The 16,390-nt window shown below is 38.7% G+C and overlaps 1 protein-coding gene across 2 annotated transcripts in view; it reads left to right on the top strand.

Annotated features, from left to right (window-relative positions):
• Positions 1 to 11,762, top strand: part of CMC1 (C-X9-C motif containing 1) — a 45,180-nt gene extending 33,418 nt beyond the window's left edge. For both annotated transcript variants that reach the window (XM_030007969.2, XM_030007968.2), the window contains 2 exons: positions 10,026 to 10,116; positions 11,496 to 11,762. In XM_030007969.2, the coding sequence (XP_029863829.1) occupies positions 10,026 to 10,116; positions 11,496 to 11,610 (206 nt within the window). In that variant the 3' untranslated portion in view covers positions 11,611 to 11,762. The remainder of the gene's footprint in view (positions 1 to 10,025; positions 10,117 to 11,495) is intronic.
• The last annotated feature ends 4,628 nt before the right edge of the window (positions 11,763 to 16,390 follow it).

Genomic DNA, 16,390 nt, shown 5'->3' with positions numbered 1-16,390 from the left:
TAGATATGTGTGTATACACACACAGACAAAAAATGCTGACAAATCTGGAAATCCAGGATGGGAGATCAGATCAGGTGAAGCTTGTGCCCACTATACTAAAGCTAACATGTAGATATTTCTCCGTATCATCTGTGCCAAAGCTCCATTTGTGTTGAAGTCCAAGTTCAGTTGAAATTCTAGTGACTAAACACATATTACTAAGAAATTATGTCTACTACAGCATTTCATCAGCATTCAGCAATAGTCAGGAAAGTACTGTCTTGACATTTTAAGGTGTCCGTTTTTGAAAAAATCATCTTCTCTGGGTCTGTGATTTACTTAGGAAAACACTTTCCCTAGTCAAGTTTCATGTGTGCATTCAGAATTCTTATCAAACCGAAAACTAACTTTAATTTTTCCACCCCTCATCCCCCAAAAGTCATTTTGGTCAGATCTCATGAATGCAGGACTGATACAGAAATGTAGAATGAGGAGAGCTGACCTGTCCTTGGCCAAGCGGCAGAACTGAGAGCTGCTGAAAGGACCGTGAGATTCCAAGGTTTGGTTTTTTTTCAGAACTCAGTTTTTTAACTCTAATTACTTTGATCTGGCATATTTTTGTTAACAGTTTTAAGTATTTGCCTATTTTTTGTTAGTTGTACTGATTGGGTTGACTTGAATTACTGTGTTAGGCTGTGTTCCTCAGTCTTTTTTTTTTTTTTTTTTTTTAAATGAAAACATTTTCCCCTTTCTTAAACTTGCTGCTTTTCAGTTTCATTCACTGTCTCTTAGTGCTCATTATGAAATTAGGAAGAAAAGGTTCAACAATCTGCTATGGACAAGTGTGGGTGAATTGGGACAGACAGAAGTACTTCCCTGCTGTTGCTTGGGGTTTCTGGATATACCTCTGACAAACATCTACGATTCTCAGTCCGAATGGGAGCAAATTTTAGACTGCAGAGCATATATAGTGAGTCTGGTGAGGGAGGTGCCCCCAGAGCGAGCTTCTGCATCATATGGGAATGGGACTGTGTCTTCATTATTCATGTCTGTCTTGGTTTTATTTGTCATTCCTTGATGCTAGTTTCTTAGAACCCTCTTTTTTTCCAGAGATTTGGTCTTTAATGATTGTTGGCTTTGAAAACAACAGAAACCCTGTTAATGTTTCTGTAATAAAAAGTAGATCAGCATCTGAGCACTTACTTCTGTTTTGAATTAAGTGATGTTGGAGAATCCCTACGTGCCTTACATGTGTTTTCAGAATTGGTGTGGTATTGTGGTTTCTAAAAAACCCAACAACACAAATGAAAAAAACAGTAATTTTTTTATAACTTTGAAACAGAAAGTTTAAATAAGCCATTGATTTCCTATTCTACAGCCAGCCGATGCATACTTTGAGGCCAGTTAATTTTTGCAGCAGGATTTTGAAAACTTGCTAATGAAAAAGGTATCCATGGTATGACACAAATAACCACAACTGCAATAGTTGGGACTTCAGCAGGACTTAAGCAAGCCGGGGCAGTTAGATGTTGGCTAGCATATGTGTTTTTGGCATTGGGGTGGTTTTTTCCTCGTTCTTCCTCCTCTTCTCTTGGAGCCTTGTCAGTTTAGACCCACTGTGCAAGTGATCGTAAGGGTTTTGAAAGGTATGTGAGAATTTTATGCTTCAAGGTATAAGCCAAGCTTACAGCTGATAAGGGTTAGGAAGAAACTTCACTTGAGAAAATGTTTTTCCATAATGCAGACCTTCTGGCGCCATTTTTTGAAGCAGCTATTACTGGCTTCTGAGAAAGATGGTATACAGGACAAATGGGCCCTTTGTCTGATTCGGTATGTTATTTTCTCATCTCTAACTTTAAATGTCCCCTAAAGCAAAGGTTTTAGATTTGTTTCTGGGATATTGATAACACGTATTCTTTACCCCAAGGCAATGTGTTTAGAGAAACCATTTCTAGTTTTTTGGGAAATACTCTTTCTCTGCAGATCACAGTTGTGCTGTCTGCCTTCCTGACAATTCTCTCCTGCTGTATGTTCACCTCTCAATCATGAGACGAGTGACTTTTCAGCATTTCATACTGGTGTGCAAGAGATGCTCTAATCTACTGGAGGATCCTCTGTTTGCATTGTATATTTTAAGACAAAGCTGGTTTTTCGTGCTGAGAGTGCCCTGGAAAAGATTGGGGAGGAAGAGAGATCTTTAACACAGTGAATATCCCTTCCCTAAAATTCCTGGATTCCTGGAATTGTCTCTCCTCCCTGGTCCTCTGTTGTGTGCTACTATGTATTGATCATCTGCCCTAGGGCAGATGCCCCCAGCAGTACATTGGAGCTACAAAAGCTGAAATGGAGCAGCTTTTTGGGGTGGTGGTGATAGGGAGGAAAATGGAAAGTGTATGATTACTTTTATGTTAGAGCAAATAAGTATTTGTGGAGACAAAGTATTTGATCTGATAACAGAGGTTCACTTGAAAGAATCAAGGTTATTTTATGTCAATTTTCTCTTTGCCCTATATAAGATGCATTTAATTATTTCATGCTATCTCCTTCTATTCAAATTAATCTGTCTTATATATATTGTTGCTCAAATTAGAATAATTCTTTAATCAGCTGTGTTATGCATGCCATAGTAGACTAGAATAGGAAAGCTACTCGTGGCATACTGACGATGCATGTATTTTATTTGTTACTGTAATTTAAAAGTAAAATCAGAAATATTGATTTCTACTTGACTGGAGAGATGATTTAGTTTGAATATCAGACTGATCTTAATCAGGTGAGAATTAATTGAGTTGGAGGTATTAGATATTCAGTGATGTTAACTGAACCATGATCAATCTACAGAGAAGCTTTCTTTTGTACTGTGTTGGAAATATCAAATAGCTTGTACTCTACAATGTAAAACAATCTTTTCATGTTCATCCTACTACTTCCTCTGGCTCATTAAATGCACCAGTAATCTATTCTGTGCATACTGAGTAATCTTCAAAGTAACAAGCTAATAAATCACAATTTAATACAAAATTAAAAGCATAATAACTTTGCCATAAAATGTTGCTGATAATGTTTTGTCCATTTTAATGTTTTTGTACACATTTTACAAACATAGATTTTCAAATCTTGTCCTTGTTTACATTTTGAAGGGACCTGTGTCCTCCTTCCACCATCACCCCCCAAATCCCCATTGTTACTTGGTCATCTTTTCTCCACTCAGTGGTAGAGCTCAAGGAATGACCCAAACATTGGACAAAACTGTTTCCTTTTTTGTGTAAAGGAAAAAACCTACCCCAGGAATAGAACATAAGCCTGGTCTGGATCATGATACAAGCTTTTTTTTTTTTATTTTTTTTATTTTAAGAGTGTGATAGCAGTATCATAAGTGTTGAGAAAATATAAATGGTGAGATAACACCTCTGTAGGACTTTCTCTTAAGTAGTAAAATTGTAAAGTCTTTAAATAAACTAGAGCCAGGTCTGAGAGGATCAATTTATCTTGATAATGGGGAATATTTCATTTAATTTGTGTACAATAACATCTGCAAAATAGATAAATAATTATGATTTATAAAACTAGAGTTCTAATATTATATGAATTGCACAACACTTTGCAATATGAGTCAATACGGAAGTGCCAAGTATTGTTATAATCTGAATCTGCAAAAAAAGAACTTTCAGACATAGCCTTCATGCTACATACAGTTCATACACTGAAAATAATAATGGTGGTCCCTTGGTATTGTTATATCAACACAATTTCCAATGCAGCTGGTTGTCTGGAAGTAAGTCCCACTTTTGTTGTTCTCTTGCTTTGCATGTGAAAAGACTTTCATGTTTGCAGAAAGAAACAATTAAGTATCTAATATTTTTAAATACTTAAAGTAAAAAAACCCTACTTTAAAAAATCTCCTACAAATATAATCTACTTGCTGGTCGTTCCCCTTCATTAAATCACCAAAAAATAAAAACTTTTTGTTTATTTTTAATGCTTGGGGCAGGGCGTTACAGTTTTCTTCATAAAGTCTTTCCTTTACATATATGTAACTGAAACTTTTGCAGTCCAACACACTGGTTCTGCCATTTCATTTTGAATGCAGCACAGTGCAGAGACCAGCCTACCTCTGCTTGGGGGTGGAGGGGTGTTGTAGGCTACATAAAGAACACTTGCATCCTAAATATGGTGCTTTGGTTTTGTTGCCCACTGTTTGTAGGTCTGCAGACACTGTGATTAAGAATGTTAAATTTAACCTTGTCTGGTTTAATGGTGTGGAAGAAAATCATTATCTTTATGCAGCAGAGCTTTGGCTCTGTGTTTTGTCAGATCTTGGTTTGTCCCTTTGAGTCAAAATCCTACAAGTTTTTGTTTTCGTCATATAGGAGCAAATATTTCTTGAACCTCTGAATATGTTCTAAGATGAAAATGGGCAGTACTGTGGCTTTTTATTTCCTTTATTTTTTAATGAAGAAGTGTATGTACCAGGATGTCTGTTGGCGGACCCCCACGAACTTTGTGGTAACTAACTTTCTGGTAATGTATCTGATCTTTTAAAATTTGAAAATCAACACTTTAATGTGCTGATTATTGCATATGCCTCTCTGACTGCTTGGATAGACAGGGAAATCATTTGTCCAGTCTTTAGTCTGAGATAAGTGAACTGTTACCCAGATTCACCTCGGTTTTTATCTGCTTCCCATATTATCTTGTAGTAAAGTTATAAAACAGAGTTGGGGGAAAAAGCTATTAAAAATACTAAAGGAAAACATTCTTAGATACTATTTTTCAGCAAAGATTTTTGTGGACTGTAAAAATCTTTGTAAACGAAGTTCTTTACTGTGTCAACCTTCTAGCTAATTATCAAAGAAACCTTAATAAAAGAGTGCTCTGTAACTTAAAGCAGTTCTTAATCAACCATCAAATATACTAATAGTCAGACATTAAAAAATAGTTCTTGATACCTCCAACATTATTTGTATACTTCTGTATCTGAACAGAATTATACAAAGACTCAGAATAGGATTTTTATAAAAAATAAAAACCTGCATGTCCAGACAGCTTTAGAAATAATTTTAGAAGGCTTTTAAAAGCTCTTTCTTCCATTGTTCTGCGACTTTACATGTGCCAGGATCTACAAAAGCAGATGTTTTTCCCTTTGTTCTCTGTGTCCTGCTTTCTCGAGTAGTTAAGTTGAGATAGGGAGACCCAGTGAAATACTGCTCTTGGATCCTGGGCAGCTGGAGATACAGAGGTGCCAGGGACCAAACTCAGCAGCTTTCCTGAGCTGCTCCGGACCCCAGATGCTCCCTGCTGAAGACTAAGCCCCTGGAAGGGCTCACTCATCGCTGACCTCGGCCACAAAGCTGTCATGTCTGTCCCTGAAAATCGTAGGAGCTAAGTGGTCCTCCCGTCATAGGCAGATCACCAATATATGCTAGCATGCCATAGATAGCAAGTGGGAACTGGCGAAACTGAATTGCTCTGTATTCAAATGGGGTTATTCAGCTTTTGTTCAGTTGAAAGCAGACCTTCGTCTTGGCAAAGATACTGTTTGGCCTTACATACTTGGTTGATGTAGAGAAGGTACTAAATTGCAAGCTTGCTTTAGCAGCTAAAATCTATGTGGCTGTAACGGTCCAAAAGTAATGAGACTTAAAATTCTCAGGACTGTGCCCAAAACTCATATTGGATTTGCGTTACAACAGAATCACAAAGCTTTCTTTGCGCGCGAGAGGAAGACGACGAACTCTGGCCCCGATTCAGTGCGGAACTGTTCAGTGAATTATTTCTGAGCTGTAGCCTCGAGAAGAGTTCTTTGCTCAGTGTGTGTCCCCTTAGACACAGCCTATGGCACGGAGAAGAGCCTGTGGGGCTAACCTATGTCAGATACAATGTCATGAACCGTAACTGCTGCAGGTGAAAGAGGGGTCCACAGCCAGTTTCCGTGGTAACTGGCAGGCACCTGCAGCTCGTTGACGCAGTGCTGGATCTGTCCTTAACTGTGCATAGAGCACTCAGTGACAGACATATGTAGCTGTCCTGGCAAAGCCTCATCAGGGTTCATTTTACAGAAGGCAAGCTTTTTCTCCCCTTTCTTACAAGGCATTTTGACTCCTGTTGTGTTGAGCTCCATCCCTCATTTTATTTAGCTTGTATTTGTAAATACTGGGGATAACTTTTACTGTTTGAAACATTTTTCTGTTGTGTTACAATCTGCAATGAATTTGCAGACTGGCCAAAATTTACATCTAGTTTCGCTGCTGCCTGAGGTTCTGTTTTGGTAGCTTGCTTCTTGCAAGGAGAAAGAAAACATTTTATTGGGCCACGAACTTGAAAAGTCATGGAAAGCCATTTGCTAAAGTCGTAAAGACTGGACGATGCACAAGATTTCTAAAAGATCAATTCTGCTCTGAAAGAGCAATTGTTCTTTGTATCACGTGCAGTATATCAGGAAGGAGTTCGTTTGAGTGTGAGACCGGCTTCCCTAGCATTCTGCTTACCGCTTGTAGCTGCTAAAGTGTTAAACTACAATGGGTTTGTAATCAGATCCTGTGTATCCGCTCCTTTTGTGGTATCTCGCTATGCACCCTGAAGCTTTGGTCTACAATGCAGATATTGCTTGAGTGAGGAATGAGTGGTGATTGTCAAGATTATGGAGATTAATTCTTGGTTTGAGATTATATCTGGAACTATTGTGCACAATTTGTGAGATTATTCTCCAAACCAGTAGTTTTAACACTCTTTGTGCTGCTCAACATTGAGATGTTTTGTTTCATGAAAAGGTTGTGAGCAACACAGAGCATAATTAAAAATAAAACAACATGCTCCAGACTCCTGCATGGTTTCTGGTAAACGTTTATAGCTAAACCTATCTTGCAGCACATTCCTTACGCCTCTGCCAAAAGGATTTTAAAGTGCCAGAAGTAAGAGAAGAGAGGGATAATCAAGTTTTGTGTGCTTATATGAGGACGCCCAATATGCTTTAACCTGCTCCTTTTTTCCCCCTCTGTTGTTAAGCATCAGTGACATTAAAGCTAGATAGCTGGAAGCAGTTTTATCACTTTGCAGCAGTGCCTGGCCATGTACCGCAAGCGGGGCCTTCTGAAGCCAGGGAATGCTTGCAATTGCAGTTCAGGTTTTGTTCACTGGGACATCATGCCTGTAACCAATCAAGACTGGTGAGCTAACAAGTGAGAGGGACCTCCTGTTGTCTTCAGTGGTTTTTTTACTTCACAGCTTCCAGAAGGAATGATTACTACAAAAAAACCAGCACAGCACTTAAGGAAGTGTCTGCAGAGAGTAGAAATCGAACTGGTCACTAGACAAACCATAAGCTTTCAAAGGCTTCTGATGTTTTTCCCAGAAAAAACAAAGGACATTTCTAGAAATGTGATAATAGGTATGATTTTTCTGAGGTGCTGATGTAGGGACATTCAATGTAAACAGTCCAGGAAAGAACAGAAGAAACGTCAGATTAACCTTTAAAACCAAAGAAATATTTTGATAACCTGATATTTCTCATATTGTTCTGAGCTTACACTGCTTCGTAAACGTCAGCTATCCAGAAGTATCCTTAAAGTTGTGGATATGTATTTGGATGATTTTAGGTCTAAAACTAAAACACATACCAAATGAGATCTTAGAAATTGAGTATGGTTGTTAATAGATACCTTTAAGCACAGGTTACAGTGTCTTCCCAACTGGTAATTAACTGGTTAATTTCAACCCATTTTTTTGCATACTTTCATCTGATACATTTTCAGGCAGAGTATGGTGATGTTACCAGTGTTTAAGGTTAGGTGCTGTGTTGAGGCATGTTTTAAGTGTTCATAAATAATATGTTCAAAGTAGAGAAGATGTCAATTCTCTGCAAAGTTTTGCAAAGATATATGTAAGTTTGGCAGTGTAAGGACACTTTAAGACTGTCATCAACACTTTCAGCAAACACTGATTTTATCAAAAGCCTAATTAATATAGCCATGGGCAAACAGATTAGCCGCATATAGGGGTTGCTTGCAGCTGTTGGATCACTTTTTCCTTTAAAGTCTTGCCAGTAGTGTCCAGGATACTAGAAGGTGGATTTGGTTCCACTGAGGTCTGCGATTGCTTAATGCTCATTTCAGTGGGCATCTGCTGTGAGTGAAGGACAAGATTGCTGCTTTTATAGGCACAAATCTCTGTTTTCTTCTAAGTTTTGATGTAATGGACATCACATCATCATATAGGATCAACAGTTACTTAGTATGCAAATCTGAAACTTCAGCTAAATGTCTTGAAAACATACAAGGACAGGTACAGGACTGTGCTACAGTTGATATGTTTGACAGTCATGCCCATATTTTCACATGGTCAATACGTTCCAGGTGCTTGAGGTGCCTTTTTGATGCCCAGCATGACTTCAGAGGTGTATCTATACAGTAATCTTCAAGAACGGAAGTGATACGTAATATTTACAGAAATAGCAATTTTTGTATCTGATCGCTGTGTACAAAAAGTGGAAGAGTCTAGTGCGAGTACACGAAGTACAAGTTTTTGCACAAAACAGAGTAAGAGCAATGCATTGAGCATATATATACACATATGATACTCAATGTGCATATACTTAATGTATGTAAACATACTCGGTGTACATATACGCTGAGTATAGATGATGTGATTTACCCTTTGTATGATGTAGCATCATTAAGTTTTGATGTTACTGGATTAGCTGTAAGTTTTGCAAAAGATGTACAAGGATATAACAATTTCTGTATGCCCTAAATTTGCTGGATATTAAAATCACTACCAGGAAAAGGTCAGAAGAGTAGAAATGGATGGAGTTCTGGAAGGGGACACAGTAGATTTGACTTTGTTCTTTACCTGGCTACTGGTTGATCTTGGACAATTGGCTTTCTCTCTCCCTCTCTTTCACTTATTAAATGCAGATGATTACTAACTCAGACCCCTTATAACAAAATAGTTTGAAATCTCCTGATAGGAATAACAGCTAATTCTTATCTAGAGTTACTATTTAGTGAAACATCTGTACAGGGTGCTGGTAACAACGAGGCATAATTTTAGTTACTCCCAGATAAAAACCACACTCTTAACCATGACTTTGCTGTTCTGTTTCAGTATCTAGCATCTCACTGACTTGTTTTTAAGTCTCAAGACCCTTAAGACTGACCGGGTACTTTTACTTCATTGAGCAAACAGATTGGGAAGAGACAGATCATTGTCTCTTCCCCCTTTTATATTCCCTTGTTCTGCCAGAGGTCATGATCCCAGAAAGGTAGATGATCATTAATATTTTTGTGGGCATTGCTCTTTACTAGCCATTTGGACTTTGAAGAAACTCCGTATTGAAGAACAGCTACAGGCCACTACACAACGCAGAGAAGATACAGAGAAGATAGAAGTCCTTCTTGGAGCAGTATAGTGGTGGAGTACAACCTGGCACTCCCAGCTGATAGATAAGCTGCTGGCTTTCTCCTTGCACTCCCAGGAGACATTTTTGGAAATGCCAGGAAAGAACCATGACCACACAGTTTCTTATCTCCTGTCCCAAGGGAACCTTCACAGGAGGTGAAATGCCAGTCGATTTCTTTGAGACAGTTGTTGCTGTCAACATTACTGCCCTCTTCATTTGTAGATACAAACGTGCTTCCATAATTTCAAAAGCTTTCATTGTAGAGGAAATGCTAACAACCCTGGCTTACCTCATTTTTTGTTTTGCTGTGATAGCCCTGAGTAGTCGGTATGAAAAGCAGGCACAAGAATCATGGATTTGCTGCAAGAATAACTTCAGAAATTTGTTGGTATTAGCAACAGCAGTATGCGTGTGAACGTGTTATGTGATATGAGGGGAGAATCCCAATTAAAATCTTGTTGCTAAACAAGTGACAGAGACCTTACAAACAATGTGAGACTTCAGGCCAACTATGGTTATATTAATAATAAATCACATCTGGTCTGTGAGGTTTTCTTAAATGGCATAGTATACACATAGGAGAATTTTTTTACCAATGGTCATTTTTTTAACTTTAATTTAGTTTGTGTTTTTTCTTCTTTTTTTCCAGCATTTACTAAATGCTGTCAAGAAACTGGTCTTCTTATGGTGGTGAAGTGTCGGCAAGAGAACACAGCACTGAAAGACTGTCTGGTTGGCTAGTAAGTCCCTCACGAGTTTTTGTTGGTTTTTTTTGTTGCGTGGCCTATACTAATCTAGAAATGAGTAGAAATCTTAAGTCTTCTCAAAAGGCTTATGCAAGGTTAGTGACTTTGACGTATTTTCTGAAAATTGTATCTTTGCTTTGTTAAAAACCATGTTGGTCAGGGCCCTACCTGACAAGATTTTATTTCCTTAATAAAGCTGTCCTATGGCTATAAAGACTCCTTTCTTGATTTAAATGGTGACGGATCTAGATTTTCAGCCCAGACAACACATAGCTTTGTATTCACTATGCTGAATGACATATGTGGGGATGGGGGTGAGCAGTAGAAGCACCTTCATACCCTGTTAGTGAGACAGGATAAGTTTGTTTTGATTTTGCTGCTTGAACTGTTTTTTAAGATTTAGTCTTTGTCCTGACAGTGTCCTGCTGTTGTGAACAGCAATAGCAGCAGCAATGGGAAACTGTGCGATATTAGAGAGGTCAACTTGATGCCATGGTGGATTTGAAACGTCTCTTTTGGAAGTCAGAATTTATCCCCAGTGCCATCAGGCTGAAGTGTTAGATTCTTGAATTTCACAGGGTGAGGCGTTGGGGATTTTTTGAGTTTGACTCGGCTGGTTTGCTTTTTGGTGCAATGTGTGTCCTGCCCTGTTAAACCAGAGATTAAGATTAAATGCCTTTGAACTAGTGATAGTTATTCTCCAGTATTTGGGAACTAATGAAAAAACATATGCAGCGAGGCAGAAGTTCAGGCCTAACTGCAGTGAGAACTTGCTGGAGTTACTCAGTTTTATTTGTACCTTTGCCTTTTTTAAAAATCAAACCAAACCAAAACAACACACAAACAAAATTCTACTGAAAAAAAATGTTTAGTGCTTGAATAATTATACTTAAAGTTATGAGCCAAATGAATTGAATTTAATGATCAAGGACCTACATGTTTATTGTTTGAGACACACACTTGAACCTGTTCCCAGTAGTTGCTTGGGTGCATAAAAAATGTAAGTGTACTCCAGCAGATTCCCATGCTGAGGAAACTAACGGGAAATAACAACAAATTATTTAGCTGAACTGAAATACCAAATGTCTTTCCCTTTTTCTACCTTTCCTCTTCATGGCTTCACTGTAGAGGCTTGAAAAGGACTGTGCCTCAAGAGAGAGCAGTATCACGAGAAGGCAAACCAACTCAGTGTTTAGAGTTTACAAGATAACTTTTTAACACTTATGTACTTTATAAAAAAAGGTATTTTATTATTGAAGGCAGGCAAATTTTCTTTGGGTGTGAAAGGAAGATCAGTTATGAGTGTTATTGATGCAATATCTGTTCTATATTCCAAGATGAAAAACAGTATTATGTTTTTGTCTGTCTTGTAGCTATTCTGATCCATTGTTCTATGAAGAATGCAAAACAGAATATTTGAAGCAAAGAGAAGAATACAGAGCAACTGGAATTAAGAAGAAAAGACAGAAGCTTACTTCAAATGTGTAGTTACAACTTAAAGTGAACTTTTCAAATTTTATATCCAACTTTGATTTGACTTGATTTAAACAGACTTAAATCATCTGTACCCCTCTGTGTGGACTATAACTGAAATACACAAAATGATATGAATGGAGAATAAAATAATCTCTGAACTTAAATGTCAATTTTTTAATTTGCTGTAATTACAGTTGCAACACATGCTGTCACACTTTGCAAGGAAAGTTGCAAAGGTCTGTTCTGTCTGGACCTGAGATTTTGTTACCAATTTACAAATGGTCTTTTGGAATTTAAAGCTTGTGTCTAGTTATGTGTTGCCAGCTACATAAAAACTTAAGGGTGAATAATTTAAGTTGTATTAACTGATCACAAATTGGGTATACATTAAAATTGGTCTATTTGTCATCTGGAGCTGAGGGTGTATGGAGATGCTTTTGATGCTCTTACTAGAAGAGAAGGGTGGCAAATGCAGAAGGGAACAGCTTCTTGGACCAATTTGATTTATCTTTTTCATGAAAATGTTGAGTCATATGACAGCCTGATAGTACTTTTGCCTATATTGTGACTCATTTTCAAGTCTACGTTGCCAGAAGAGATGGATGCCCCATGCCCCTGTGTGGCCTAGACTGACTGTTTTCACTCCAGAGGAAAAAGTCATCTGATCTAGACCTTCCCTAAGAATGGGAGAAGGCATGCTGAAGGCAAAATCATTGAGAGCAGTAGCCTCCCCTGCTTTCCTCTGTCAGAATGAAGATGATTATATAAGCTTCCACACTTAAGGATTGAGCGAGTGACCACACTTGCAAAATTATTACGGATAGAGGTGAGCAAACAACTAAGCTAGGTATGTCACATGCAGGTCACTTCTTGCAGAAACGGAAGTATAAGCAAGTCCCTATTTAAAAAGGGGCATTCAAAGGATCTTTTGTATACTGATACTTGAAGCTGCTTAATTGTAGAACTCTTAAATGTGTAAATGGCTTCACTAGAGAGAGTCTGTAAAACTTTATATTACTATTTTGGAATATCTTTTGAAGCATTTTGAAATAAAAAAATTTCTTTACAAGTAAGGAAAGGCTGTACTTGGAAACCTTACTCACATGGTAACCTCAATGCCCTGATTTAAAAAAAAAAAAGAAAATTTAGTAGTAGGATTTGTTACTTTTCTATCAGGAGGTGCAAAATTTTACTTATTTGAGTACTGTTTCACCACAAAACCAGTACTGCTTTAAAGCAATTCAAGTAGGAAATTCAAATCAGACTTTGAGACACTTACATGTGAAAGTACTTAAGTTAATGTTGCAGGTTAGTCCTTGCCCTTTATTCTGTGCCTTTTAGTGGAATAATCAATAATATTGTTGCTTCTGCTATTAGCAGATTGGCTGGAGGACTAGGGAGTGCTTGTGAATGAAAACCTGAAAACATGTGTAGCATTTTGCCTTGTTAGGCAAACTTAAGTGGCATTCACCTCTAAACTAACCACCTTAAAGTAGCTTCTGTGGACTAAAGTTTCCTACACATGTACTTGCTCTTGGCTCCTCAGTTCAAGCATTTTGGAAAACAAAAATATTCCGAATCAGTTAGTGGAAAATTAGTTGTTTCCCTGTATGTATTTAAAAAAGAAGAAACTTAAGGTGGATGGTGAAATGTTTTTTTTAAGGACAGTGACTGTTCTGTTATCCCACTATGAAAATCTGCTACGTTTTCAACCTCTGGAAAGCAAGCCTGGGCATTCAAAATTGTTGTCAAAAGCACTTCCAAAGAGGATTTGGGCTGGAGCGAGCATTCTCTCAGAGGCAAGTGCCATGTGCTGCCAGTGGTACGTGCCTGCACCAAGGGCGCACCTGGGCCTGACTCCGGTTCACACCACAGACAACAGCACCAGCATGGGTTTCCCCTTTTCTGGCTTAGCAGAAAGTATGTTCATCAGGTGAGCGGGAACCCCAGTGCATTGACCAGTACTGCTGGGAAGGAATTAATGCCTGTAGTGGAACAAAGCCCAGTTTAACCTGCAGGTATTTGCTCCCCCACCATTCTATACATGCTGTATGTGAAGGACTGTGACAACTCACTTCTGCACTGATAACCAAGCTCTACTGTCAAGCCTGAAATTGCATGTACTGAATTATGCTGTCAACCATTCATTTCTCTTTAGCTGCACTGGTGTGTGTGTAAGGAAGAACTGGGTTAGTGCAGCTCCTCCTGTCTTTGCTGTGGCACGCGCTTAGAGCTGGGCTTTGCCCTTGGCTCCGGCATCAACTTCCTCTGTAGTACACCCACGGGCGTAATGTGATGTTTCCTAGTTTTGAATTCTTGATTTCACACCTTTCACTTTCTTAATGTCTTGTGCAGTATCCTGTATTTTAGTTGCATTTACATCTTTTATTTAAAGTTTAAACAAAAGAATGAGTACTGTGAAGTGACAAACTCATACTAGTAACTTGCTTTCAGTTTTGTTTTTATCTTGGCTGCAACCTCTCCTTCCTACTCAGGTTAACAGGAAGCAGCCCTCGATTCTAATCGGTGTGAAAAAACATCAATAGTCGACGAAGCCTTCAGCTGTGCTTCAGCAGTGAACTGGAAGCTTTTTTGCTACATGTTGAGTATTTTTTAAAAAGCACTACTTCTATTTTGTCACAAGTTACTTGTGAATGATGAGAGGGTTTAGCTCTGGACCTTCCCCCCTCAGCCCCTCGACCTCCCAACACAACAGAACACCTTCACTGCCTGTACTTACTGAGAGTAGCCAGCTGTGGGCGATGAGGAAGAGAGCTGACATCAGTGCAGATGTGCAGTACTTCAGCTAGCCATCTCCATCTAAACCAGGGATTGCAACTCTAATTAGCGGTCCCTAGATGTTTGTGGTTTGTTTTTTTTTTAAATCAATTCTGCAGGATTCTTATACGTTATTATTCTGCGTAGGAGTAGACAATTGGTGGAATTAATCTAGGCATGTCCCCAGTGTTTTCAAGTTAGCCTATTAATATAAAAAGGTTACGTAAGTGCAGAGGCAGGGACTAACTCAAGTAGGTCAGCCAAAGTCTGAAGCATGGCAATGCCGCTAGCCCATCATAGTTAACATTTGTAAAGTGCCTGATGTTTTCTAACACATGGCCTTCTTAAAAATTAAGGTGGCATTACCAAGTGTTTACAGTTCCAATTTTAACACTGCCTGTTACAGCTAGAAGCTCTCACAAAGTTGCGCAGCTTTCCCTGTAGCCGTACAACTAGCCTGCAGCCCATGCTCACCTCCTTTAGTGGGAACCATGTGCTCAGCCAGTTTAAAACCATCCACCATGTGGCACTATTGATTGACATTGATGCAATAAGGTCTTAAAACTAGAAGACCGATTTGTCACCTAGCTCCCTCACAGGGTGCAGCAAGGCATCTGTCACAGTTTCTGCAGCAAAGGGCCCTGTCTTTGCCTGTTCGTAGCACTTGGGAGGACTTGGCAAGCACCCAAGACATCCACATTTTTCGCCTGAGACTACATGCTTTCAGTGTAATAAAGCCTTCTTCAAACTCCTGAGACAAGACCCCTACAAATGTGAGATCTAAAAGGCAGGAGGAAAAAGGTGTCATATACTTAATTTAAAAAGTTTGCCTTCATAGAGTAAAATGAAGCCTCAGAGGATAGATGAGTGGCAGTTTGTAACGCACAGGGTTTTCAAAGAGGAGTGGAACTACCTACTCTTGCAGCCTTAGACACCACCCAGCGATAAATTTGTAAGCCAGAAACCCACTCTGCATCATACTTAGTACAGCCATACTCCTCCTCAGGTAATTCCTCCAAGTAACTCCTGTGTTCTCTGTTTACTCTGCTGGTCCAAAAATGGCCAAGTACAGTTGAAATGTTAAGTGTTCCATCTAGTTAAAAATCAGTTCAGTAACAGTAAGCACCTGGTTATTTCTTTCAAGCTTCTCCCCTAGATCAAACATCCATACTTGGAATACCATCATCTTACCGCTTAATTACTGTATCTTGATGTTTGAACCACTTTGTCTCTTTCATCTAATGAATTCTGCTGGACACTGATCTCAGTTCACATCACGTTTACTACAGAAAACAGTTTTGGTTTGTTTTGTTTTTAAATGGTTCAACTGCAACTCAATTAAAATTAGGGTTTAGCTTTAGTGCTGACAATAAGAAAAAAAATGAAATACTTTTGTCCACTGTCCTATGTTCATACAATTGCAAGTAGAACACCACTCCCCCTACAGAAAGGGGCAAAAGCCTGACCCCTAAAAGAACAAAACAGTACAAAAAAACCCCAACCCCCCCACATGCCTTTTTGTATTCAAACTACACAAAGCAACAGGGAAATGCCTTACCGCTCGGCGACTGCTGTTCTTCACAGGGCCTGTCTGAAGATCAGAAGAAAATGCAGGCGGGTCAGTCAGGTACCGGAGCTTTTCACTCTTCCTTTACCAGGCCACAGCATCAGTAAAAATACAGGTGTGGGACCGCAGGAGTCTCAAGGTCTACTGCAATTTGGTTTTGAAATAAAATCAAATCTGCTTTACATCACCAGTATAGTTCGTATTATACTTATGTGGAGCTGTGTTAAATTACTTGGAGTGGGTCTTCCTGTAACTCCAGCATATGTCTAGTACTGCTCTCATCTTTTTCCAGCTGTAAAAATTTGAGAGTGCATCACAGCTAACTTGGCAGTTTATTTTCTTCAATAGGGCTAGTTCACGTAAGAGGAAAACTAATCAGTTGTAAACACACAAAACTGGCAGGGAGACTTAAAATGATCAGATTTAAAAAATATTTAAAATGAACCA

Source organism: Aquila chrysaetos, chromosome 3 (genome assembly GCF_900496995.4).
Source record: "Aquila chrysaetos chrysaetos chromosome 3, bAquChr1.4, whole genome shotgun sequence".
NCBI classification, from domain to species: domain Eukaryota; kingdom Metazoa; phylum Chordata; class Aves; order Accipitriformes; family Accipitridae; genus Aquila; species Aquila chrysaetos.
Note: the sequence above shows the minus strand (reverse complement) of the source record. Positions and strands in the feature narration are given on the sequence as shown.